Source organism: Melozone crissalis, unplaced genomic scaffold (genome assembly GCF_028551555.1).
Source record: "Melozone crissalis strain CALT ecotype California unplaced genomic scaffold, PUWL_Pcris_2 ptg000132l_1, whole genome shotgun sequence".
Lineage (NCBI taxonomy): Eukaryota > Metazoa > Chordata > Aves > Passeriformes > Passerellidae > Melozone > Melozone crissalis.
The window spans coordinates 6,157,959-6,185,501 of NW_026535905.1; the positions used below are offsets into that span (position 1 = coordinate 6,157,959).

Sequence of the window (27,543 nt, forward strand, 5' to 3'; positions counted from 1 at the left end):
CTGGGGTGTCCCTAGGATGTCCATGGGGGTGTCCCTGGGGTGTCCATGGGCTGTCTAAGAGGTGTCCCTGGGGTATCCATGGAGTGTCCCCCCAATGTCCATCCTGGTGCTGTCCATGGGCTGCCCCTGGGGCTGTCTCCAGGATGTCCCTGGCGTGTCCCCAGGGTCACTTTTTGAGGAGCTGTGCCCGGGCGCGGTTCAGCCTCTCGGCCAGGGCGCCGTCGGTGCCGGGGGAGCACCGGGACAGCACCAGGCTCATCTCGGCCTCGTTCTTGCGCTCCATGGCCGCCTCGGCCGCCTGCTCCAGGTCCCTGCGACACCACGCAGCCGTGAGGGGACAGCAGGGAGGGGACAGCACGGGGACACAGGGCAGCCCCACCTTCCCATCGCTGTCCCACTGCCCCGGCGGCTCCCGGTGTCCCCCAAAGCCGCCCACAGTGTCACCCCCAAATCCCCACTGCTGCCCCACAGGGAGTTCCACTGCGTGCTTCCATGTCCTGGTGTCCCCACAAGGGTCCCCTGGATGTTCCCCTGAGGGTCCCCGGGATGCCCCCCCAGGGTCACCTGAGTGTCCTCAGGATGTTCCCCCCAGGGTCCCCTGGATGTCCCCCCACTGAGGGTCCCTGGGATGTCCCCCTGAAGGTCCCCTTGGATATCCCCCGAGTGTCCCTGGGATGTCCCCACAAAGGTCCCCAGAATGTCCCCTGACGGTCCCCAGGATGTCCCCTAAGGGTCCCTGGGATGTCCCCACCAGGGTCCCCGGGATGTTCCCCTGAGTGTCCCCTGGATGTCCCCCCACAAGTATCCCTGGGATGTCCACCTGAGAGTCCCTGGGATGTCCCCCTGAAGGTCCCCAGGATGTCCCCCCCAGGGGTCCCTGGATGCCACCCCAAGAGTCCCTTGCACGTCCCCAGAAGGGTCCCTGGGATGTCCCCCCAAGGGTCCCCTGGATGTCCCCCTGAAGGTCCCCTGCATGTCCCCCTGAGAGTCCCCAAGATGTCCCCCCAAGGGTCCCCTGGATGTCCTGCCAAGTGTCCTCAGGATGTCCCCCCCAAGGGTCCCTGGTTGCCACCCCAAGAGTCCCCTGCACGTCCCTCTGAGTATGTCGGGGATGTCCCCTGAGGGTCCCCTGGATGTCCCCCCCTAAGTATCCCTGGGATGTCCCCTGAGGGTCCCTAGGATGTCCTCCAAGGATCCCCTGGATGTCCCTCCAAGGGTCCCTGGGATACCCCCTAAGGGTCCCCTGGATGTACTCCCTGAGCATCCCCTGGATGTCCCCCCACTGAGGATCCCCACGATGTCCCCTGAGGGTCCCAGGATGTCCCCCAGGATGTCCCCTCAGGTCCCAGGATGTCCCCACGCACCCCACGAGGACGAAGGCCTTGACGCGCTGCTCGGGCGGCACACGCGGCGCGTATTTCTTGGCCTCGTAGCGGTTGTGGTGCTTCACCGCCACCTCCACGAAGGGCTGGGAGGGAGAAAGAGCAGGGAGAGGGGAGGAAGGGCAGGGAGAGGGGAGGAAGAGCAGGCAGAGGTGAGGAAGGGCAGGGAGAGGTGAGGAAGGGCAGGGAGAGGGGGAGGATGGAGGATGGAGAGGGGAGGAAGGGCAGGGAGAGGGGAGGAAGAGCAGGGAGAGGGGAGGAAGAGCAGGGAGAGGTGAGGAAGAGCAGGGAGAGGGGAGGAAGGGCAGCGAGAGGTGGAGGATGGAGGATGGAGGAGCTGGAGAGGGGAGGAAGAGGATGGGGAGAGGGAGAAGGAAGGAAAATGGTGGAAAAGCAGGAATGGGAAGGGAATGGGAGAGATGGAGAAGGGAGGAAGAGGATGGGAGGGTTGGGGAAGGGAGGAAGAGGATGGGAGGATGGGAGAGAGAAGGAAAAGGATGGTGGAGGTGAAAAGGAGAGGAAGGGGATGGGAATGCAAGGATGGGAGGGTTGGGGAAGGAGGAAGAGGATGGTGGAGATGGAGAAGGGAGGAAAATTGGAAGGGCTGGAGAGGGGATGATGAGGGTGAGAGAGCAGGAATGGGATGGCTGAAGAAGGAAGGAAGAATGGGAGAGATGGAGAAGGGAGGAAGAAGATGGGAGAGATGGAGAAAGGAGGAAGAGGATGGGAGGTCAGAGAGGGAAGAGTGTGGAAGAGCTGTAATGGGGAGGAAGAGGATGGGAGGGAGATGATGGATGGGTTGGAGAGGGAAGAAGATGGGAAGGCAGAAGGGAGGAAGAGCATGGGGAGATGGAGAAGGAAGGACATGGGACTGAGAGAGATGGAGAAGGGAGGAAGAGGATGGGAGGGTGGGAGAGAGGAGGAAAAGGATGGTGGAGGTGGAAAGGGGAGGAAGAGGATGGGAAGGCAAGGATGGGAGGGCTGGAGAAGGAGGAAGAGGATGAGAGGGAGAGGACGGGAGGGTTGGAGAGGGAAGAAGAGGGGGAGCAGGAGAAGGGAGGAAGAGGATGGGGAGATGGAGCAGGAGAGGTGATGGTAGAGCTGGGGAGGGGAGGAAGAGAATGGGAGAGATGGAATTGAGAGGAAGAGGATGGGAGGGCTGGAGACAGGAGGAAGAAGATGGGAGAGACAGGGATGGAAGGGCATGGGAGAAGTGGGACGGGGAGGAAGATGATGGGAAAGGAAAGGATGGGACCTCTGAAGGAGGAAGAGAGTGGGAGGGTTGGAGAGGAGAAGAAAAGGGTGGGAAGGGCAGGGAGGGGAGGAAGAGGATGGTGGAGTGGGAATGGGGAGGAAGAGGAGGGTAGAGTGGGAATGGGGAGGAAGGAGTGGGAGAACTGGAATGGGGAGGAAGAGGATGGGAGGGCAGGGAGGGAAAGGAGGAAGATGCTGGGAGGACAACGAGGGTGTGACTGAGGCAGCCCAAGCTCTCACCAGGTACCCAATGGGCGACTTCTTGCTCTTGGAGAACTTCTCCATCTCCTCCCAGTCCCCGCGGGTGGCCAGGGCGTTGATCTTCAGCCACCAGTACCTGGCACAGGGGCACAGGGGGTCAGGGCTGTCCCTGAGTGCCCCAGAGCTGTCCCTGAGTGCCCCAGAGCTGTCCCTGATCCCCCAGGGCTGTCCCTGAGCCCCCCAGGGCTGTCCCTGACCCCCCCAGGGCTGTCCCTGACCCCCCCCAGGGCTGTCCCTGATCCCCCCCAGGGCTGTCCCTGACCCCCCCCAGGGCTGTCCCTGATCCCCCCCAGGGCTGTCCCTGAGCCCCCCCCAGGGCTGTCCCTGAGCGCCCCCAGCCCCCCCAGGGCTGTCCCTGAGCCCCCCCAGGGCTGTCCCTGAGCCCCCCCAGGGCTGTCCCTGAGTGCCCCCAGGGCTGTCCCTGAGTGCCCCCAGCCCCCCCAGGGCTGTCCCTGAGCCCCCCCAGGGCTGTCCCTGAGCCCCCAGGGCTGTCCCTGAGCCCCCCCCAGGGCTGTCCCTGAGCGCCCCCAGCCCCCCCAGGGCTGTCCCTGAGTGCCCCCAGGGCTGTCCCTGACCCCCCCCCAGGGCTGTCCCTGAGCCCCCCAGGGCTGTCCCTGAGTGCCCCCAGGGCTGTCCCTGAGTGCCCCCAGGGCTGTCCCTGAGCGCCCCAGGGCTGTCCCTGAGCGCCCCAGGGCTGTCCCTGAGCCCCCAGGGCTGTCCCTGAGTGCCCCCAGCCCCCCCAGGGCTGTCCCTGAGCCCCCAGGGCTGTCCCTGAGCGCCCCAGGGCTGTCCCCACCTCTTGTCCGGGATCCTGAAGTCCCGGTAGAGCTGCTCGGCGCGCTTGTGGTGCCCGTCCAGGATGAGGGTGGCCACGGTGTCGTGCAGGGACAGGTCCAGGTAGGGCTTGTCCAGCTCCTCCTGCAGGTGCCGCTGCAGCCGCAGCAGCTTGATCTGCTCCTCGGTGGCCTGGGGACACGGGGACAGCTGAGGGGTCCCTGGCCCAGCCTCGATGTTCCTGTCCCATCCCTGAGTTCCCTGTCCCAGCCCTGAGTTCCCTGTCCCAGCCTTGATGTCCCTGGCCTAGCCCAAGAGTCCCCATCCCATTCTGAGGTTCCTGTCCCAGTCTCCATGTCCCTGTGCCAGCTCTGAGTTCCCTGTCCCAGCCCTGAGGTCCCTGATCTAGCCTTGATGTCCCTGTCCCAGCTTCAACATCCCCTGTCCCAGCCTTGGTGTCCCTGTCCCAGGCTCAATGTCCCCAGCCCAGTCCCAGAGTCCCTGTCCCAGCCCTGAAGTCCCTGATCCAGCCCCAATGTCCCTGTCCAGTCCCAGAGTTCCTGTCCCAGCCTCGATGTCCCTGGCCCAGCCCCAGACTCCCCATCCCATCCTGAGGTCCCTGTCCCAGTCTTGATGTCCCTGTCCCATCTCTAAGTTCCCTGTCCCAGCCTCAATGTCCCCAGTCCACCCCCAGGGTGCCCATCCCAACCTGAGGTCCCTTTCCCAGCCCTGTCCTACCCTTGGGGTCCCTTTCCCAGCTCTGTCACAGCCTTGGTGTCCCTGTCCCAGCCCACAGTCCCCATCCCAACCCCGAGGTCCCCGAACCAGCCTTGGTGTCCTTGTCCCAACCTCAATGTCCCCAGCCCAGCCCCAGGGTCCCTGTCCCAGCCCCAGGGTCCCTGTCCCAGTTCCAGGATCTCCATCCCAGCTTTGGGGTCCCTGTACAAGCCCTGAGGTCCCCAGTCCAGCCTTGTTATCCCTGTCACAGCCTTGGTGTCCCTGTCCCAGCCCACAGTCCCCATCCCAACCCTGAGGTCCCTGAACCAGCCTTGGTGTCCCTGTCCCAGCCTCAATGTCCCCAGCCCAGCCCCAGGGTCCCTATCACAGTTCCAGGATCTCCAGCCCATCGTTGGGGCCCCTGTACAAGCCCTGAGGTCCCCAAGCCAGCCTTGGTGTCCCTGTCCCATCCTAAGGTCCTTGTCCCATCCTGAGGTCCCTGTCCCAGCCTTGATGTCCCCATCCCACCCTCAGGGTCCCCATCCCAACCTGAAGTTCTTTTCCCAGCTCTGTCCCACCCTTCCAGCTCTGTCACAGCCTTGGAGTGGCTGTCCCAGCCCACAGTCCCCATCCCAACCCTGAGGTCCCTGAACCAGCCTTGGTGTCCCTGTCCCAACCTCAATGTCCCCAGCCCAGCCCCAGGGTCCCTATCACAGTTCCAGGATCTCCATCCCAGCTTTGGGGTCCCTGTCCTAGCCCTGTCCCATCCTTGTTGTCCCTGTCCCAGCCTCAATGTCCCCATTCCAGCCATGCCCCTGGGCAGCCACTCCCACAGCCTTGTCCCCAGGGCAGGCACAGGTGACCTTGTCCCTGGTGTCCCTGGTGTCCCCTGGGCACTCTCACCTTGGCAGCAAAGTCGTTCTTGGCCTTGTAGAACTCATCCAGGGCGTTCTGCAGGGCGGCCACGCGGCCCTCGATCCGCTGGGGTGGCACGGGGATGGGACAGGGACATGGGGATATGGCACGAGGATGGCATGGGGATGGCATGGACATGGGGACATGGCATGGACAGGGAGACATGCCAGGGACATGGGGACATGGCACGGACATGGCATGGGGACATGGACACGGGGACATGGCATGGACATGGAGACATGGCACGGACACAAGGGACATGGCACAGACATGTCACAGGGACATGGCATGGGGACAGGGCACAGGGACATAGCACAGGGACATGGCATGGACATGGCACAGGGACACGGACAAGGACATGGCACAGGGATGGCACAGGGACATGGCACAGAGACACGGACAAGGACATGGCACAGGGACACGGACAAGGACATGGCACAGACACGGCACAGACATGGCACAGGGACACGGACAAGGACATGGCACAGGGACATGGCACAGACACGTCATTCCCTGGGTGGGATCCCGGGATAGATCCTGACCCCCTGGGCAGGATCCCAAACCTGGCACAGGTGGCATGGGATGGGCACGGTCCCCCACAGCCCTGGGGTGCAAACTGGCAAGTCCCCATTCCCACACCCAGATCCCTGCCATTCCCCCATCCCAAATCCCACAATTCCCAGATCCACCCCAAATCCCACAACTCCCTCTATCTCAAATCCCTGTCATTCCCTCACCCCAAATCCTTCAATTCTCTCCATCTCAATCCCGCAATTCCCCCATCCCAAACCCCAAATCCCAAACCCCAACCCCTCTGGCAGTGGCCCCCCAGAACATACAGGTTGCCCAGCCCCTGGTGACCCCCTGAGCATCCCCAAAACCCCTGAACACCCCCAAACCCCCCCCCAAAACCCCACATTCTCCATCCCAATCCCACAATTCCTCCATCCCAAACCCCAAATCCCTGACCCCAACCCCCACAAATCCCAAATCCCAGACCCTAAACCCCAGACCCCAGACCCCACAGACCTGCTGGCCGTGACCCCCAGCACGTGCACGTTGCCCAGCTCCTGATAACCCCCTGAAAGTCCCCAAAACCCTCAAAACCCCCCCAAAACCCCACATTCCCACACCCAGACCCCACAATGCCCCTATCCCAAACCCCAAATCCTAAACCCCAGACCCCAAACCCCACAAATCCCAAACCCCAGACCCCACACATCTTCTGGCTGTACCCCCCAGCACGTGCAGGTTGCCCAGCTCCTGATGACCCCAAGCATCCCCAAAAGCCCCCCAAAACCCCACATTCCCACACCCAGACCCCCATTCTCCCATCCCAAATCCCTGACATTTCCCCATCCCAATCCTGCATGTCCCAGCTCCATCCCAATCCCACAATTCTCCCACCCCAATCCCTGCCATTCCCCCATCCCAATTCCTCTATTCCTGCATTCCAATCCTGCAATTCCCTCATCCCAAATCCAGCTCCACCCCAAATCCCACAATTCCCGGATCGACCCTAAATCCCACAATTCCTCCGCCCCAAAACCCCACATTCTCCATCCCAATCCCACAATTCCCCTATCCCAAACCCCAAACTCCTCCAGCATGTGCAAGTTGCCCAGCTCCTGGTGACCCCCTGAAAGTCCTCAAAACCTCACATTCCCCATCCCAATCCCACAATTCACCCACCCCAATCCCTGCCATTCCCCCATCCCAATCCCTCTATTCCTGCATCCCAATCCCACAATTCCCTCATTCCAAATCCCAGACCCCACAGACCTTCTGGCCGTACCCCCCCCCAGCACGTGCAGCTTGCCCAGCTCCTGATAACCCCCTGAAAGTCCCCAAAACCCTCAAAACTCCCCCAAAACCCCACATTCCCACCCCCAGACCCCACAATTCCTCCATCCCAAACCCCAAACCCCAAATCCCAGACCCCACAGACCTTCTGGCCGTACCCCCCCCAGCACGTGCAGGTTGCCCAGCTCCTGGTGACCCCGAGCACCCCCAAAACCCCCCCAAAACCCCCCCAAAACCCCACATTCCCACACCCAATCCCACAATTCACCCATCCCAGACCCCAAACCCTAAACCCCAGACCCCAAACCCCACAAACCCCAGACCCCAAACCCCACAAATCCCAGACCCCACAGACCTTCTGGCCGTACCCCCCCAGCACGTGCAGGTTGCCCAGCTCCTGGTGGTTGTCGTCCTGGTTGTACAAATCCTTCAGCGTCTCCCGCTCCTGGTGCCGGCAGAACTGGGGGGGACACGGGACATTTGGGGTCACCTTTGGGCTCAGGGGGACATCCAGGGGGTCAAGGGACACTTTTGGGGTCAGGGGGACACCCAGGGGGTCAAGGGACACTTTTGGGGTCAAGGGACACTTTTGGGGTTTTGGAAGAGTTGCTTTCCCAAAACTCCTCAGGGTGGCTCGGGAGGTTTTTGGGGTCACTCAGGGAGTTTTTGGGGCCACTCAGGAGGTTTTGGGGGTGTTCAGGGGGTTTTCTGGGGGGCTCAGGAGGTTTTTGGGGTGCTAAGGGGGTTTTTGGGGTCACTCAGGGTTTTTGGAGTACTACGGGGTTTTTGGGGTGCTGACCTGGTGGTATAGGCTGCGCTCTCAGGGGGTTTTTAGGGTGCTCAGGGGTTTTTTGGGGGTTTTTGGGGTGTTTTGGGGTTTTGGGGCGCTCACCTGGCGGTACAGGCTGTGCCCTCAGGGTGTTTTTGGGGTGTTTTGGGGTTTTGGGGCGCTCACCTGGCAGTACAGGCTGTGCCCTCAGGGTGTTTTGGGGCGCTCACCTGGTGGTACAGGCTGTGCCCTCAGGGAGTTTTTGGGGTCACTCAGGGATTTTGGGGTTATTCAGGGGTTTTTTGGGGTGCTCAGGGGTTTTGGGGTCACTCAGGGTGTTTTTGGGGTGTTTTGAGGCGCTCACCTGGCGGTACAGGCTGTGCTCTCAGGGGGTTTTTGGGGTCACTCAGGGAGTTTTTGGGGTGCTATGGGGTTTTTGGGGCACTCACCTGGCGGTACAGGCTCAGGGCCACGGGCTGGTTCTGCAGGGTCATGAAGAAGGAGCCGCGGTTGAGCTCGTTCTTGAGGTGCAGCACAACCGTGTACACTGTGGGGACAGGGACAGGGACAGGGGACACAGGGACAGGGGACACAGGGGATGGGGACAGAAGGTTTTGTTGGGGTTTTCTCCTGCACCTCCCAATCCCCTCTGTGTCCCCCTGAGGCTCCACGTGCTCCCCCAGACCCCAAAACGCTCCCAAAAGGCTCTTCCAGACCCCAAAATTATCCCAAGGGGCTCCCCCAGACCCCAAAATGGTCCCAAGGGAATCAACCAGACCCTAAAATGTTGCCAAGGTGCTCTCCCAGACCTCAAATGTTCACAAGAGCCTCCCCCAGACCTCAAAATGCCCCCAAAAGGCTCTTCCAGACCCCAAAATGGTCCCAAGGGATTCATCCACACACCAAAACATTCCCAAGGTGCTCCCCCAGACCCCACAATGATGCCAAAATGATCCCCCTAGACCCTATAACTCTCCCAAGATCCTCCCCCAACCCCAAAACATTCCCACAGGGCTACCCCAGACCCCAAAATATTCTCAAGAGGCTCCCCCAGATCCCCAAATGTTCTCAAGAGACTCCCCAAAGACTCCAAAATCCTATCAGGAGATTCATCCAGACCCCAAAATGTTCCCAAGAGGCTCCCCAAGATCCCAAAATGCCCCCAGAAGGCTCCTCCAAACCCCAAAACATTCCCAAAAGGCTCTCCCAGACCCCAAAATGGTCCCAAGGGACTCCTCAAAGCCCTCAAAATGGTCCCAAGGGATTCATCCAGACCCCAAAATGTTCCCAGGAGGCTCCCCCTAATCCCAAAACACTCCCCAGGGGCTCCCCCAGATCCTATTACTTTGCCAAGGGGCTCCCCAAGACCCCAAAACAGCCCCAAGAGGCTCACCCAGACTCCACAACATTCCCAAGGGACTCCCCAAAGACCCCAAAATGTTCCCAAGATGCTCTCCCAGACCCCACAATGCTCCTGAAAGACTCTCCCAGACCCCAAAATGGTCCCAAGGGACTCCCCAAGACCCCAAAATAATCCCAAGATGCTCCCCCAGACCCCAAAACGCCCCCAAAAGGTTCCTCCAGACCCCAAAACATTCCCAAGGGGCTCTCCCAGACCCCACAATGTTCCTAAAAAGCTCTCCCAGACCCCAAAATGGTCCCAAGGGATTCAACCAGACCCCAAAACGTCCCAAGAGGCTGTCCCAGACCCCAATATGGTCCCAAAGGATTCATCCACACACCAAAACTTTCCCAAGGGACTCTCCCAGACCCCAAAATGGTCCCAAGAGGGTCTCCCAGACCCCAATACACCCCAAAAGGCTCTCCCAGACCCCAATGCACCCTAAAAGGCTCTCCCAGACCCCAATATACCCCAAAAGGCTCTCCCAGACCCCAAAATGGTCCCAAGGGACTCTCCCAGACCCCAATACACCCCCAAGGGGCTCTCCCAGACCCCAATGCACCCCAAAAGGCTCTCCCAGACCCCAATATACCCCAAAAGGCCCCCCCAAACCCCCCGGCCAGGCCCCCCCGTCCCCTCACCCAGGTCGGTGTCCCCGCTCTCGATGGCTTTGCCCAGGGCCAGTTTGCTCCGTTTCATCTTCAGCAGCAGCGGCACCTGCTCCCCGCTCCGGGGCTCGTACTCCAGCAGCTGCCCAGGGCACAGCGCTGTCACCCTGTCACCCGGGGGGCGGCAGTGCCACCCCGCGTCCCCTCCCCGTGCCACCGGCCCACCTTGATGGCCAGCTCGGCGCGGCCGCAGTCGTAGGCGCGCGTGGCGATGTCCGAGTAGGAGATGCCCGCCGTGTCCCCGAGCTTCTGGTTGATGGCCTGGGCCACCTCCTCGTCCGACTTGTCCTTCTGCTGCACCTGTGGGGACAGCGAGGGGCGTCCCCAGGTGTCCCCGAGGCGGGCTGGGGTGTCCTGGGGCGTCCCTGTGAGAGTCTGTCCTAATTTTCCCTCATCTGCCTCACGATCGTCCTTGGGAGCCCACTGAAGAGAAGACCCCCCCGTCTATATCTGGCTCTGAGGGAGAAAAGTCACAGCCACGGGCCCTGGGAGCTGACAGCTCAGTGTGGAGCTCTTGTTTTCACAGCAGTGTTTGCTGTACGCTAAAAAGAGGGCACCGTGCCCCGTTTGCGACAATAGCAGCTCTGGAAGCTGTCCCAGCTCTCGGCCTGGCTGGACTTCTCCTGAGTTCCAGGTGGTCTCCCACAGGAGACCCTCACCTGTTTTACAACCACCGTGACAGACAGACGGAGATGTGAGAAGATTCTCCATCAAGGACTGAGACATGAAACTCCTAACAGGCCCCTCTGCTCCTTCCAAGGACTGGGACTGAAACCCCCAGCCCGGGGCAGGTGTGTGGGGCAGGCAAGCTGACCGAAGCGAGATGTTTGCCTGCAGGTTGTGACCACTGAACCAAGAAAACAATGGCTCTCATTTACTGCTGAGAACACAGACTACCTGTTACATCCATCAAGCTCATTTACTGCTGAGAACATGCACTATCTGTTACATCTGTTCCCTATTGTATCTGTTCCCCCCCCCTCGCAATTTTCAGCAATAAAACCCTCTGAGTTAGCCAGAGCCTTTGAGATCTCCCCAGCGTAGCGGGCGGACCCTCGGCTGAACTGCACCAAAGGACTCCGTCTCTGCGTTGGTAGATATATCCTCTCTCTCTCTCTCTCTCTTTCTCTCTCTTTTTCTCTCCCTTAATCCCTCTATCGCACTTTTGCTGTAGTTATTTCAATAAAACTGTGTTTGTTTTTGATCATCACTGCAAAAGCCCTTGTACCGTGTTGGTGTTTTGCACTCTGAGATCATTCCTACGAACCATCAGCTCATCTGTCCACTAGGACGGACCCTGACAGTCCCCTCACCTTGTAGCAGGCCCAGTGTGCCAGGATGCGGCTGACGCCCTGCATCTCGGGCAGGCGCAGGAACTCGCAGATGCGGATGGCCAGCGGGTACAGGCGGCGCAGGACCAGCCTGGGGACAGCGGGACGGGGACATCAGGGGGACAGGGGACACCACGGGGACGTGGAGGGGTCAGGGGAGCATGGGGGGACAGGGGGATATGGGGGGAAAAGGGGGATATGGGTATGCGGGGACAGGCGGAAATGGAGCGGTCGGGGGATGTGGGGCTTAGGAGACACCAGCGGGGACAGGGGACACCAGAGGGGACAGGAGACACCAGGGGGGTGAGGGGACATGGAGGGGTCAGGGGGATATGGGGGGAAAGGGAACACAAGGGGACAGGGGACACCGGAAGGACAGGGGACGTGGAGAGGCCAGGGGGAATGGACAGGGGACAGCAGGGGGACAGGGGACATGGAGGGGTCAGGGGGATATGGGGGAAAAGGGGGATACGGAGGGGTCAGGGGGACACCAGGAGGGACATGGGACATCAGGGGGGACAGGAGACACAGGGGGATCAGGGGACATCAGGGGGACATGGAGGAGTCAGGGGGATATGGGAGGAAAGGGGACACCAGGAGGGACAGGGGACATCAAGGGGGACAGGGGACATCGGGGGGACATGGAGGGGTCAGGGGGATACAGGGGATACCAGGGGACACACAGGATACCAGGGGGGAGAGGGGACACAGAGGGACATGGGACATGGAGGGGACAGGGGACACCAGGGGGGTCCGGGGACATGGAGGGGCCAGGGGAATATGGGGGACAGGGGAACATTGGGGGGAAAGGGGACATGGGGGGACAGGGGACATGGAGAGGTCAGGAGCATATGGGGGAACAGGGGGACATGGAGGGGTCAGGGGACACCAGGGGGACAGGGGACATGGAGAGGTCAGGGGACATGGAGGGGTCAGGGAGATATGGAAGGGTCAGGGGGATATGCGGGAAAAGGGGGATATGGGGGACAGAGGGACATGGAGGGGTCAGGGGGGATATGGGGGACAGGGGGACATAGGACACCAGGAGGGACAGGGGACACACAAGGCTGGGGGACATGGAGGGCTCAGAGGGCACGGAGGGACAGGGACATGGAGGGGAGAGGGGAACATGGGGGGACAGGGGACATGGAGTGGTCAGGGGGACACACAAGGGGTCAGGGGACATGGAAGGGTCAGGGGACATGGGGGAACAAGGGGACACCAGGGGGGATAGAGGACATGGGGGCACAACAGGGGGACATGGAGAGGTCAGGGGGACACGGGGGTCAGGGGACACAGGGGGACAGGGGATAAGGGACATGGAGGGGACAGGGGAACATGGGGGGTCAGGAGGATATGGGGGAACAGAGAGACATGGAGGGATCAGGGAGACACAGGGGTCACAAGGGGTTGGGAGACATGAAGGGGACAGGAGGACATGAAAGGGACAGGGGACACCGGGGGGACAGGAGGCACAGGGGAACAGGGGACATGGAGGGGTCGGGGGGACACATGAGGGGTCAGGGGACACCAGGTGGGACAGGGGACATGGGGAGACAGGGGTATATAGGGGCTCAGGGAGACACCAGGGGAGTCAGGGGGACACACGAGGGGTCAAGGGACACATGGAGGGGTCAGGGGACACATGGAAGGGTCAAGGGGACACATTGGGGGTCAGGGGACACATGGAGGGGTCAGGGGACACATGGAGGGGATAGGAGGACATGAAAGGGACAGGAAGGCACAAAAAGGGTCAGGAGACATAAGGGGGGACAGGGGAACATTGGGGGTCACGGGGGCACGTGAGGGGTCAAGGGGACACATTGAGGGTCAGGGGACATGGAGAGGTCAAGGGACACACACGGGGTCAGGGGACACGGGGGGAGCAGGGGACATGAGGGGACAGGGGACACCAGGGGGGACAGGGGGACACACAGGGTGGGTCCAGGGAATTGAGGAGCTGGGTTGGGTTTGGGAGGTCCCCAAGTGCTGGGAACTGCTCAGCCCCCGGATATGGGAATGGGATGGGGGATTTGGGATGGGGGATTTGGGATCGGGGCATTGGGATGGGGGATTTGGGATTGGGTATTTGGGATGGGGAATTTGGGATGGGGAATTTGGGATCGGGGCATTGGGATGGGGGATTTGGGATGGGGGATTTGGGATCGGGGCATTGGGATGGGGGATTTGGGATTGGGTATTTGGGATTGGGGATTTGGGATGGGGAATTTGGGATGGGGAATTTGGGATCGGGGCATTGGGATGGGAAAAGTGGGATGGGGAATGTGGGATGGGGGCACTGGGATGGGGAATTTGGGATGGGGAATGTGGGATGGGGGATTTGGGATGGGGAATTTGGGATGGGGGATTTGGGATGGGGAATGTGGGATTGGGGGCACTGGGATGGGGGCCTTGGGATGGGGAATGTGGGATGGGAAATGTGGGATGGGCAATGCTGGATGGGGGATGAGGGATAGGGAATTTGGGATGGGGGATTTGGGATGAGGACTGTAGGGTGGGGGGCATTGGGACGGCAAATGTGGGATGGGGGGCATTGGGATGGGGGATTTGGGATGGGAAAAGTGGCATGGGGAATTTGAGATGAGGAATGTGGAGTGGACGGGATTTAGAAGGGTCCACAAGTGCCTGGAGCTGCTCAGCCCCTGGATATGGGAACGGGATGGGAACTGTGGGATGGGGAATTTGGGATAGGGATTGAAAGATGGGAACCTAGGAACAGGGAAGGTGGGATGGGGATTTTGGGCTATGCACTACAGGACGAGGACATCAGGACAGGGACTGTGACACACAGAATTTGGGATGGGGAATGTGGGATGGGGGCACTGGGATAAGGAATTTGGGATGGGGAATGTGGGATGGGGAATGTGGGATGGGGAATGTGGGATGGGGAATGTGGGATGGGGGATTTGGGATGGGGAATTTGGGATGGGGAATTTGGGATGGGGAATTTGGGATGGGGAAATGTGGGATGGGGAATGTGGGATGGGGAAGGTGGGATGGGGATTTTGGGCTATGCAATACAGGAGGAGGACATCAGGACAGACTCTGTGACGCACAGAATTTGGGATGGGAACCACGGGAAGGCTCGGGACGCTCCGGGGCCGTGGGGCTCTCACCTGTCCAGCAGCACCTCGATGGTGAGCTGCTTGTATCTGCAGGGACAGTCAAGGCACATTTGGGATCACGGCTGCCCCGGGAAGGCCCTGACCCCACGGCAGGCAGTAGGATACTGGGTGAAGGTGAGCGGGATCCCGATCTGGTAATCCCTGACGGCGTTGAGCACCCGCAGGTCCTGGCACATGCGCACGAACCCCTCCGGCGGGAACTTATCCAGGAAACACTTCCCAAAGGAAGCTGCCTGTGGGATCGGGGGGGGGGGGAAATCAGGGAAAATCCTTCATGCTTCAGCTCCCTCCTCCTCCTGCTGCTGCTGCTGCTGGCTCACCCTCAGCAGGGATTTCTGGGTCTCAGGCTCGTGCTCGTAGCCCGCAGCCTCGATGCACTGGCCCACGGCCTCGGGGAGCAGCTGCTGCTCGCGGATCTCCCGCAGGTACTCGTCGGCCTTCTGGCTCTCCTTCTGCAGGGCGAGGGCGAGGGGAAGCCCTGGGACACCGATCCCTGGGGATGCCGGCCCAGGGGGGCTCTCTGGGACGGGGCGGTACCTCGTACTCCTTCTGAGCCTCCAGCAGCAGAGCGCCCGGGGCCATGGAGGCGATGCGGAAAATCTCCTGGCTGGCCTCTGCGGGACGGGGACACAGCGGGGATCGGCGGCTGCTCCAGCCCGGGGGTGGCACCTGGTGCCACTGCCAGCACCCGGCAGCGCCCTGCAGCTTCCACGAGCTCCTTCCACGATCCCCTCCAGCACCGGGATCGTGGAATGGGTTGGGTGGGAAGGGATCTTAAAGCCCAATAATTCCACCCCATCCATGGGCAAGGACAGTTCCCACTGTCCCAGGTGGATCCAAGTCCATCCAAGCTGGCCTTGGGCACTGCCAGGGATCCAGGGGCAGCCACAGCAAATCTGGGAATCCCAGCCCAGCCAGGAATTCCTTGCCAAGATCCCAGCCCAATCTCCCCTTTCCCAGTGGGAGCCATTCCCTGGCTCCTGTCCCTGCAGGCCTTGTCCCCAGTCCTTCTCCAGCTCTCCTGGAGCCCCTTTAGGCCCTGCAAGGGGCTCTGAGGATTCCCTGGAATTTTCCCTTCTCCATGAGAACATTCCCAGCTCTCCCAGAGCAGAGGGGCTCCACAATCCTGGAATGGTTTGGGTTGGAAAAGACCTTAAATCCCATCCACTCCCACCCCATCCATGGGCAGGACACTTCCAACCATCCCAGGTGGATCCAGCCTGGCCTTGGGCACTGCCAGGGATCCAGGAGCAGCCACAGCAAATCTGGGAATTCCAGCCCAGACAGCAATTCCTGGCCAAGATCCCAGCCCAATCTGCCCTTTCCCAGTAGGAGCCATTCCCTGGCTCCTGTCCCTGCAGGCCTTGTCCCCAGTCGCTCTCCAGCTCTCCTGGAGCCCCTTCAGGAACTTCCAGGATTCCCTGGAATTTTCCCTTCTCCATGAGAACATTCCCAGCTCTCCCAGCCTGGCTCCAGAATCCCAGACTGGTTTGGGTGGGAAGGGACCTTCAATCCCACCCAGCCCCACCAAGGACACCTCCCACCATCCCAGGGTGCTCCAAGCCCCATGTCCCACCTGCCCTGGGACATTCCCATGGATGGAGCATCCACAGCTCCTCAGGGAATTCCTGTGCCAGGATCCCACACCCCAGGGGCCCAGGAGGGCAGGGAACTCACCGGGGATCTCGTGCAGGAATTCGTGGGTGCTGCGGGACAGGATCCTGACCCCGTCCAGCTCGGGCACCAGGTAGGAATCCTCATCCAGGACAAAGCTGGGATCCTGCTAAGGGTGCCCATGGACACGGCTCCGGGACAGCGCGAAGAGACCGGAACCCCACGGGATGGGGGAAGGACTTGGGAACATCCCATGGGATGGGGAAGGACTTGGGAACATCCCATGGGACAGGGGAAGGACTTGGGAAGATCTCCTAGGAAAAGGAAAGGACCTGGGAGCATCCCATGGGATGGGGAAGGACTTGGGAACATCCTATGGGACAGAGGAATGACCTGGGAGCATCCCATGGGATGGGAGAAGGACCTGGGAGCATCTCATGGGATGGGGGAGCACCTGGGACAATCCCAAGGGATGGGGAAGAATCTGGGAACATCCCATGGGACAGAAAAGGACCTGGGAGCATCCCATGGGACAAGGGAAGGACCTGGGAGCCTTTGTGGGGCTTGGGAGAATCCCATGGGGCAGAAAAGGATCTGGAAACCAGAGTGGAGCTGGTAACATCATATGGGACAGAAAAAGGACCTGGGAGCATCCCATGGGACAGGGGAAGGACACTGGAAAATCCCAGGGAACAGAAAAGGATCTGGAAGTCAGAGTGGGGCTGGGAACATCCCATGCGACAGGGAAAGGACTTTGGAACATCCCATGGGAGAGAAAAGGGTCTGGGAGCCACAGTGGGGCAGGGAACGTCCCATGGGACAGGGAAAATACTTGGGAACATCCCACGGCAGAGAAAATGACCTGGGAGCACCCCCTGGGACAAGGGAAGGTCCCAGGAGCCTTTGTGGGGTGGCGAGCACCCCACAAGATGGGGAAAGGACTTGGGAGAATCCCATGGGATGGGGAAGGATCTGGGAACATCCCATGGGGCAGAGAAGGACCTGGGAGCATCCCATGGGACAAGGGAAGGACCTAAGAACATCCTATTAGACAGAGAAGGACCTGGGAGCGATCGTGGGGCTGGGAGCATCCCATGGGACAGAAAACAACCTGTGAGCACCCCATGGGACAAGAGAAGGACCTGGGAGAATCCCATGGGATGGGGAAAGGATTTGGGAACATCCCAGGGAACAGAAAAGGATCTGGAAGTCAGAGTGGGGTTGGGAACATCCCATGGGGCAGAGAAGGACCTGGGAGCCTTTGTGGGGCTTGGGAGCATCCCATGGGACAGGGCAAGGACTTGGGAACATCCCATGGGACAGAAAAGGACCTGGGAGCATCCCATGGGACAAGGGAAGGACCCGGGGACATCCCTGGTGACAGAGCAGCGAGGGGGGCAGCAGTGTGGGTGCCAGAGGAGGTGGCAGCGCCCCTGGCGTGTCCCTGTCCCCAAAGGATACCGGATGCACTCCGAGGAGTTGCCCACCACCATGAGCTGCCGCTCCCAGGCCAGCACCACGGCGCGCTGCCGGCTGCGGGGCCGCGTGCACCTGCCATGGGGAAACAACATCAGCCACAGCCATGGGGACCCCAACATCAGCCACAGCCATGGGGGGACCCCAACATCAGCCACAGACATGGGGGGACCCCAACATCAGCCACAGCCATGGGGACCCCAACATCAGCCACAGACATGGGGGGACCCCAACATCAGCCACAGCCATGGGGACCCCAACATCAGCCACAGCCATGGGGAAACAACATCAGCCACAGCCATGGGGACCCCAACATCAGCCACAGCCTGGGAACCCAACATCAGCCACAGCCCTGGGGGGACCCCAACATCAGCCACAGCCATGGGGGGACCCCAACATCAGCCACAGACATGGGGGGACCCCAACATCAACCACAGCCATGGGGACCCCAACATCAGCCACAGCCATGGGGACCCCAACATCAGCCACAGCCTGGGACCCCAAAATCAGCCACAGCCTGGGACCCTAACATCAGCCACAGCCATGGGGGGACCCCAACATCGGCCACAGCCATGGGGACCCCAACATCAGCCACAGCCTGGGACCCCAACATCAACCACAGCCTGGGACCCCAACATCAGCCACAGCCATGGGGACCCCAACATCAGCCACAGCCCTGGGACCCCAACATCAGCCACAGCCTGGGACCCCAACATCAGCCACAGCCATGGGGACCCCAACATCAGCCACAGCCCTGGGACCCCAACATCGGCCACAGCCCTGGGACCCCAACATCGGCCACAGCCATGGGGGGACCCCAACATCAGCCACAGCCCTGGGACCCCAACATCGGCCACAGCCATGGGGACCCCAACATCAGCCACAGCCCTGGGGGGACCCCAACATCGGCCACAGCCATGGGGGGACCCCAACATCAGCCACAGCCCTGGGGACCCCAACATCGGCCACAGCCTGGGACCCCAACATCAACGACAGCCCTGGGGACCCCAACATCAGCCACAGCCATGGGGACCCCAACATCAGCCACAGCCATGGGGACCCCAAACCCATCAACCACAGACATGGGGACCCCAAAATCAGCCACAGCCATGGGACCCCAACCCATCAACCACAGCCCTGGGACCCCAACATCGGCCACAGCCATGGGGACCCCAACATCGGCCACAGCCATGGAACCGCAACCCATCAACCACAGCCATGGGGACCCCAAATGGGGACAGGGACACCCAGGGACCCCACGGGGCTGGGAGTGGCACAGGGACGGGCAGGGGGACGGGGACGGGGACAGGGACAGGCAGCTCACCAAACCATCTGCTTGGGCGGGGTTCGGATGCCGGTGTTGAACTCGCAGAATTTCTCCTGTGGGAGAGGAGAGGGGTCAGGAACATTCCTGGAGGAACTGGGAATGTGGGGATCTTGGAATGGTTGGAACTGGGAATGGTTGGAACTGGGAATGGGAGAACTGGGAATGGGGGAACTGGGAATGTGGGGAACTGGGAATGGTTGGAACTGGGAATGGGGGGAACTGGGAATGGGGGAACTGGGAATGGGGGGTGGGTGCTGGGCCACCAGAAGGTCCCACAGGAGCTTCCAGATCCAGCTCTGGGGACAGCCAGGGCTCCAAGCAAGATGGGAAAAACATTTTTTTATTACTATTATCAATGGCAGGCAAAGATTTCTTTATTATTATTACTATCAATGGCAGGCAAAGATTTCTTTTTTAATTATTATTATTATCAATGGCAGGAAAAATATTTATTACTCTTATCTATGACAGGCAAAGACTTATTTATTATTATTATTAACAATAGCAGACAAAGATTTATTATTATTTTTATTATTATTATTATTATTATCAATGTCAGGCAAAGATTTTTTATTATTATTATTAATGGCAGGAAATTTTTATTATTATTATCAAAGGCATATTATTATTATTATTATTATTATTATTATTATCATCATCATCATCATCATCATCATCATCATCAAAGGCAGGCAAAGATTTTTTAAATTATCAAGAGCAGGCAAAGGTTTTTTATTATTATTATCAATGGCAGGAATTATTATTATTACTATTATCAATGGTAGGCAAAATTTTTTTTATTATTATTATCAATAGCAGGCAAAGATTTTTTTAATTATCAATGGCGGGCAAAGTGTTTTATTTTTTATTATTATCAAAGGCAGGCAAATATATTTTTTATTACTATTATTATCAATGACAGGGAAACATTTTTTTATTACTTTTACCAATGGCAGGCAAAGTTTTTTACTATTATTATTATCAATAGCAGGATTATTATTATTATTATTATTATTATTATTATTATTATTGATGCTGTGGTTATTGTTGTTGTTGTTATTGGTAGGCAAAATTTTTTTATTATTATTATCAAAGGCAGGCAAATATATTTTTTATTACTATTATTATCAAAGACAGGGAAACATTTTTTTTCTATTATTTTTACCAATGGCAGGCAAAGTTTTTTACTATTATTATTATCAATAGCAGGAATTTATTATTGTTATTGTTATTGTTGATGCTGTTGTTATTGTTGTTGTTGTTGTTATCGGTAGGCAAAATTTTTTTATTATTATTATCAATGGCAGGCAAAGATTTTTAATTTTTATTATTATTAAAGACAGGCAAAGATTTTAATTTTTTAATTAATTATTATCAATGGCAGGCAAATATATTTTTATTACTATTATTATCGAAGACAGGGAAACATTTTTGTTATTACTTTTATCAATGGCAGGTAAAGATTTTTTGGTTTTTATTATTACTATCAATGGCAGGTAAAGTTCATTATTATTATTATTATCAATAGCAGGATTTATTATTATTATTATTATTATTATTATTATTATTATTGCTGTTGTTATTGTTGTTGTTGTTGTTATTGGTAGGCAAAATTTTTTTAATATTATTATCAAAGGCAGGCAAATATATTTTTTATTACTATTATTATTGAAGACAGGGAAACATTTTTGTTATTACTTTTATCAATGGAAGGTAAAGATTTTTTGGTTTTTATTATTACTATCAATGGCAGGTAAAGTTTTTTATTATTATTATTATCAATAGCAGGATATTATTATTATTATTATTATTATTATTATTATTATTGCTGTTGTTATTGTTGTTGTTGTTATTGGTAGGCAAAATTTTTTTATTATTATTATCAATGGCAGGCAAAATTTTTTACTATTATTATTATCAATAGCAGGATTATTATTATTATTATTATTATTATTATTATTATTATTATTATTGATGCTGTTGTTATTGTTGTTGTTGTTATTGGTAGGCAAAATTTTTTTATTATTATTATCAAAGACAGGCAAATATATTTTTTATTACTATTATTATCGAAGACAGGGAAACATTTTTGTTATTACTTTTATCAATGGCAGGTAAAGATTTTTTGGTTTTTATTATTACTATCAATGGCAGGTAAAGTTTTTTATTATTATTATTATCAATAGCAGGATATTATTATTATTATTATTATTATTATTATTATTATTGCTGTTGTTATTGCTGTTGTTGTTGTTGTTATTGGTAGGCAAAATTTTTTTATTATTATTATCAAAGACAGGCAAATATATTTTTTATTACTGTTATTATCGAAGACAGGGAAACATTTTTGTTATTACTTTTATCAATGGCAGGTAAAGATTTTTTGGTTTTTATTATTACTATCAATGGCAGGTAAAGTTTTTTATTATTATTATCAATAGCAGGATATTATTATTATTATTATTATTATTATTATTATTATTATTATTATTATTATTATTATTGCTGTTGTTGTTGTTGTTGTTATTGGTAGGCAAATTTTTTTTAATATTATTATCAAAGGCAGGCAAATATATTTTTTATTACTATTATTATTGAAGACAGGGAAACATTTTTGTTATTACTTTTATCAATGGCAGGTAAAGATTTTTTGGTTTTTATTATTACTATCAATGGCAGGTAAAGTTTTTTATTATTATTATTATCAATAGCAGGATATTATTATTATTATTATTATTATTATTATTATTATTATTATTGCTGTTGTTATTGTTGTTGTTGTTATTGGTAGGAAAATTTTTTTATTATTATTATCAATGGCAGGCAAAATTTTTTACTATTATTATTATCAATAGCAGGAATATTATTATTATTATTATTATTATTATTATTATTATTATTATTATTATTATTGATGCTGTTGTTATTGTTGTTGTTGTTATTGGTAGGCAAAATTTTTTTATTATTATCAATGGCAGGCAAAGTTTTTTATTATTATTATTATCAATAGCAGGATACTACTACTACAATAATAATAATAATAATAATAATAATTATTATTATTATTGTTGTTGTTGTTGTTGTTGTTATTATTATTATTATTGTTATTATTATTATTGGTAGACAATTTTTATTATTATTATCAATGGCAGGAATTTTTTTATTATTATTATTATCAATGGCAGGCTTATTACTATTACTATCACTATCACTATCACTATCACTATCACTATCACTATTATTACTCTCAGTGGCAGGCAGATTTTTTAAAATCACTGATCCTCAGTGGCAGGCAGGGGTCTGCAGGTGCAGGGCCATTTCTGGCCAGGGCTCACCTTGAGCGAGGCCGCTCCCATCCAGACGCAGCCGGAGTCGCAGAACAGCGCCAGCAGCCGCTGGGTGAAGGACACGGCCACGCGCAGGAACGGCCCCGCCGAGGGGCTCAGCCCGGGGGGCGTCTGTGGGGACAGGGACACCGTGGGGACACCAACGGGGAGATCAGAGTGACACCAGGGGCACGGTCAGGACAGAGGGATCACCAGTGGGGACACCATTGGGAGCCTGGAGTGACCCCTGAGTGGTGTGGTCAGAACAGGGGACACCAATGGGGACCTCAGAGTGACACCAAGGAGGGTGGTCAGGACAGGGCAGGGCACCATTGGAGTGACCCCTGAGTGGCGGCGTGGTCAGGACAGGGGGGTCACCAATGGGGACCTCAGAGTGACCCTAAGTGGTGTGGTCAGGACAGGGGGACACCAACGGGGGCTCAGAGTGACACCAGGGGCAGGGTCAGAACAGGGAGGACAGCAGGAGACACCAATGGGGACCTCAGAGTGACACCAGGGGTGTGGTCAGGACTGGAGAGTCACCAATGGGGACCTCGGAGTGACCCCCAAGTGACATGGTTCAGGACAGGGGGGTCACCAATGGGGACCTCGGAGTGACCCCCAAGTGACATGGTTCAGGACAGGGGCACACCAGGGGACACCAATGGGGCTCAGAGTGACACCAGGAGCGTGGTCAGGACTGGAGAGTCGCCAATGGGGACCTCGGAGTGACCCCCAAGTGACATGGTTCAGGACAGGGGGGTCACCAATGGGGACCTCGGAGTGACCCCCAAGTGACATGGTTCAGGACAGGGGGGTCACCAATGGGCATCTCAGAGTGACCCTCGAGTGGTGTGGTCAGGACAGGGGGCGTCACCAGGGGACACAATGACCCCATTTGGTGTGGTCAGGACAGAGGGGTCACCAATGGAGGCCTTGGAGTGACCCCCAAGTGACATGGTCAGGACAGGGGGTCACCAGGGGACACCACCAGGGGCTCAGAGTGACACCAAGGGTGTGGTCAGGACAGGGGGGGTCACCAATGGGGACCTCGGAGGCATCCAGGATGGGAAAGGATTTGGGAGCATCCCCTGGGATGGGACAGGAGAAGGACCTGGGAGCATCCCAGGGGACAGGGGAAGGAGCTGGGCACACCCCAAGGGACCGTGGGGACACTGGTGACAGTGGGGACAGTGCAGCCCCATGCCCAATTCCCAAAGGGCCTCACCAGCACGGAGCAGGAGGTGTTGTCCAGCAGGAAGAGCTCCTGTCCCATGGCCAGCAGCACCACGGTCACCCTGTCCTGGGCCAGCACGGTCCAGCACGGCGGGGCCTTCTGCAGCCCTGCGGGGACAGTGACACCCCTGGGACACGGGGACACAGGGACAGAGGGGACAGGGAAGGACAGAGGGACAGACAGAGAGGGACTGGGGACAGAGGGCACTGAGGGATGGTGGGACAAGGAGGGGACACATGGAACAAAGTGGGGACGGGGGTAGACAGAGAAGGACAAAGAAGGACAGGAGGGACAGTGGGGACAGAACTGAGGGGCATGTGGGACAAGGGGACAGTGGGGATTGGGGACAGAGGGACAGAGAAACAAGGACAAGGGGACGGGGGGACAGAGGGACAGAGAAACAGAAGGGGAACAGGGAGTACAGAGGGGACAGAGAGGGACAGAGGGGTCAGAAGTGCACAGGGGGACAAGGGGACAGAGAAGGACAGCGACGGACAGAGAGACAGAAGACAGAGAGAGAGGAAGGACAGAGGGACAGACAGAGAGGGACTGGGGACAGAGGGCACTGAGGGATGGTGGGACAAGGAAAGGACACATGGAACAAAGTGGGGACAGGGTAGACAGAGAAGGACAAAGGGGGACAGGAGGGACAGTGGGGACAGAACAGAGGGACAGAGAAACAAGGACAAGGGGATGGGGGGACAGAGGGACAGAGAAACAGAAGGAGAACAGGGAGGACAGAGGGCACAGAGAAGGACAGAGCGGGACACGAGGGACAGAACAGTGGAGCATCTGGGACAGTGGGACAGCAGGGATTGGGGACAGAGGGACAGAGAAACAAGGACAAGGGGATAGGGAGGACAGAGAAACAGAAGGAGAACAGGGAGGACAGAGGGGACACAGAGGGACAGACAGGGACATGGGGACACCCACCAGGGACCTCGGGCAGGCGGCGCAGCTTGAGGTCGTCGATGTTGGTGGCGAGGGAGAAGCGCAGCGCTCCCGTCAGGATGGCCACGCCCGTGCCGAACTCCGTGTGGAACACCTGCGCCTCCAGCACGTGGTTCTGCAGCACCTCCTGCAGGACACGCCGGGAGGGGACACTGGCGACACGCTGGGGACACGCTGGGGACACCGGGGCTCAGCTGGGGCAGGCGGTGAACGCGCTGCTCTCCGGGATGGATCCTTCCCCAGGGATGCGACAGCCCCGGTTCTGCATCCCCCAAACCCCACCCAGGGCATCTCACGAGGGGAAAATGGAGAAGGTGAGATTGGGGTGGGATTTTGGGAAGGAATTCCTGGCTATGAGGGTGAGGAGGGGCTGGGATGGAATTCCCAGAGAAGCTGTGGCTGCTCCTGGATCCCTGGGAGTGTCCAAGGCCAGGCTGGACAGGTTGGAACAGCCTGGGATGGTGGAAGGTGTCCCAGGGCAGGGGTGGAATGGGACGGGCTGTGAGGTCCCTTCCCACCTGCCCCACCCCAAATCCCACCCCAAATCCACCCCACACCCCGTTCCCTCACGTTTCCCATGCTGAAGTGCCGCTTGAACTCGCAGAACAGGTTGTAGACCAGGACAGTGCCATCCTCCTGGATGCACAGCAGGTCCTCCCCCGCCGTCCAGCCCAGGTGCACCAGGGGGCCGCTCTTCCACTGGGAACGGCACGGAAGGGTCAGCCCCGAGCCAGGGACGGCCCTCCAGGGACACACCTGGCGTGCCGGAGCTCTGGCAGCTTCTCCACAGCTTGGACACCTCACCCTGAGGTCCAACACCTCACCTGGAGGTCCAACACCTCACCCAGAGGTCCAACCTCTCATCCAGAGGTTCAACACCTTGTCCACAGTCCAACACCTCACCCAGAGGTCCAACACCTCACCCAGAGGACTGACACCTCACCCAGAGTTTCAACACCTTGTCCACAAGTCCAACACCTCATCCTGAGGACTGAGCCTCATCCAAAAGTCCAACATCTGATCCACAGGGCTGACACCACACCTTATCCAGAAGTCCACCATTGACACCTCACCTGGAGGCTCAACACCTCATCCAAAAGTCCAACACCTCATCCAGAGGTCCAACACCCTACCTAGAGGTCCAACACCTCATCCAGAGATCCAACATCTCCTCCAGAGGACTGACACCTCATCTGGAGGTCCAGCACTGCATCCAGAGATCCAACACCCCACCTGGAAGTCCAGCACCTCATCCAGAGGTCCAGCACCCCACGTGTCCTGGCTCTGCAGGTCCCTGCAGTGCTGGCACTGTCCCTCCACTATCCCATGTCCCCCTCAGCCCCAGGCAGGGGGGAAGGAGGATGTTCCCATGGCTCCAGCCCTCATCCCACGCTCCTGTCCCATCCCCGGGCAGCAGGGAAAGGGTTAGGGTTCTCCTGCTCCAAACCCCATTCCATCTTTTCCCATCCCTGGGCAGCAGGGAAAGGATTCTCCTGCTCCAAACCCATCCCATCCTCTTCTCCCAGGCGTAGACAGGATGAAGGGACGATTCTCCTGCTCAATCCTGCTGCTTCAAACTCCATCCCATCCTTCTCTCCCATCCCTCACCAGCAGGGAAAGGCTTCTCCTGCTCCAAACCCATCCCATCCTCCTGTCCCATCCCTGGGGAGCAGGGAGAAGATTCTCCTGCTCCAAACCCATCCCATCCTCTTCTCCCATCCCAGGGCAGCTCCCATCCGTCTCCCCGTGCTCCCACAGCCCCGTCCCCCCACCCAGGCTGTCCATCCCCCCCAGCTCACCGGGAGACTGGCCAGGAGCAGCCCCGAGGCCGAGTAGATCTCCAGGAGCGGGCGGGCGCTGGGGGTCTTGTCCCGCCGGGAATTCCTCAGCAGAGCTGGGACAGGGACAAGGACAAGGAGGGGACAGTCCCTGAGCCAGGGGTGGCACAGCCCCGGCTCGGGGAGGGGGGCTCGGGGGGCTGCACCCACCTATGGGACCCCCATACGGGGCAGCTGCCACCACACAGTCACAGAGATCCTCCCGCAGCCCCCATTCCATGGAGTAGAGCTCCAGCTTCCTGATGGGACACGGATGGATGATGATGGATGGATGGATGGATGGATGGATGGATGGATGGATGGATGGATGGGTGGATGGATGGATGGATGGATGGATGGATGGATGGATGGATGGATGGGTGGGTGGGTGGATGGATGGATGGATGGATGGATGGATGGATGGGTGGGTGGGTGGGTGGGTGGATGGATGGATGGATGGATGGACATGCAACAGATACGGGGACAGGAGATCCACGGACAATGCCCATACCCAAACCAGCCCTGAGACTCCCAAGAAACCTCAGGAGCCCCAAGATCCACAGACACCCCGGGAACCCACAAAGATTCCCAGGAATCCCCCAGACCAGCACAAGGAGCCAGGGCCATCTCGGGACCCCTCCAGCAACCCACAGGGCCCTCCACCAGCCAACCCCAAGCCCACCCCGGGACCCCTCAGCCATCCCGGGACCCTTCAGCCATCCCAGAACCCCTCAGCCATCCCGGGACCCCTCAACCACCCCTGGAACCCCTCAACCACCCCTGGGACCCCTCAGCCATCCCGGGACCCCTCAACCACCCCTGGGACCCCTCAACCATCCCGGGACCCCCATCCCCAGCCAGCCCCAAGACTCGTGTCCACCCAGGGACCCCCTTAATCCCCCGGACCCCCATCCCCAGCCAGCCCCGTGGCTACCCCAGAACCCCCAAAGTAACCCCATAACCACACCCCAGCCATCTCCGGGATCCCCATTCTATCCCTGTCATCTCCCCGAGCCCCTCGAGCAGCCCCGGGACCCCCGAGCAGCCCCGGGACCTCCAAGCAGCCCCGGGACCCCCGAGCACCCTCAGGCCGGTGCCGCCCCCGCCGCCCCTCACCGGTAGAAGGTCTCCTCGCCCAGCGGGTTCCAGTTGGCCGTGTAACAATCCATGGCGCGGCCGGGATGGGGGAACCGGGATGGGCCGAGAGGAACCGGGACCGAGACCGGGTTCGGGACCCGGCGGTCCCGGCGCTTCCCTCAGCGCGCCACGCCCCGCGCGTCGCGCCGTGACGCAGGGCCAGGCGCCGCCATCTTGGGTGAGGGCACGGGCAAGTAAACGGGGAACCGCCGCCATCTCGGGTGAGGGCACGGGCA

The 27,543-nt window shown here is 57.1% G+C and overlaps 1 protein-coding gene across 1 annotated transcript; it reads right to left on the minus strand.

Annotated features, from left to right (window-relative positions):
- Positions 1-131: 131 nt before the first annotated feature.
- VPS16 (VPS16 core subunit of CORVET and HOPS complexes) lies at positions 132-27,429 on the minus strand. The gene is made up of 24 exons (XM_054293223.1): positions 27,287-27,429; positions 26,342-26,430; positions 26,153-26,247; positions 24,924-25,052; positions 24,336-24,480; positions 23,394-23,509; positions 22,175-22,297; positions 18,837-18,892; positions 17,498-17,587; positions 16,100-16,194; positions 14,960-15,036; positions 14,743-14,874; positions 14,528-14,655; positions 14,414-14,449; positions 11,259-11,367; positions 10,111-10,245; positions 9,919-10,027; positions 8,325-8,422; positions 7,462-7,566; positions 5,292-5,369; positions 3,694-3,863; positions 2,877-2,973; positions 1,365-1,468; positions 132-311 (listed from the first exon to the last, which is right to left on the minus strand). The coding sequence occupies exons 1-24, from the start codon at positions 27,337-27,339 to the stop codon at positions 167-169; spliced, it is 2,514 nt and encodes an 837-aa protein (XP_054149198.1). The 5' UTR covers positions 27,340-27,429; the 3' UTR covers positions 132-166.
- Positions 27,430-27,543: the final 114 nt, after the last annotated feature.

Coding starts and splice junctions, on each gene's coding strand:
- VPS16 (XM_054293223.1), bottom strand. CDS start 27,339: ATGGATTGTTACACGGCCAACTGGAACCCGCTGGGCGAGGAGACCTTC. Junction 25,053..26,152: donor TGCTCCTGGCCAGTCTCCCG/GTGAGCTGGGGG, acceptor TGCCGTTCCCAG/TGGAAGAGCGGCCCCCTGGT. Junction 22,298..23,393: donor ACACCTCCTGCTCCGTGCTG/GTGAGGCCCTTT, acceptor CTGTCCCCACAG/ACGCCCCCCGGGCTGAGCCC.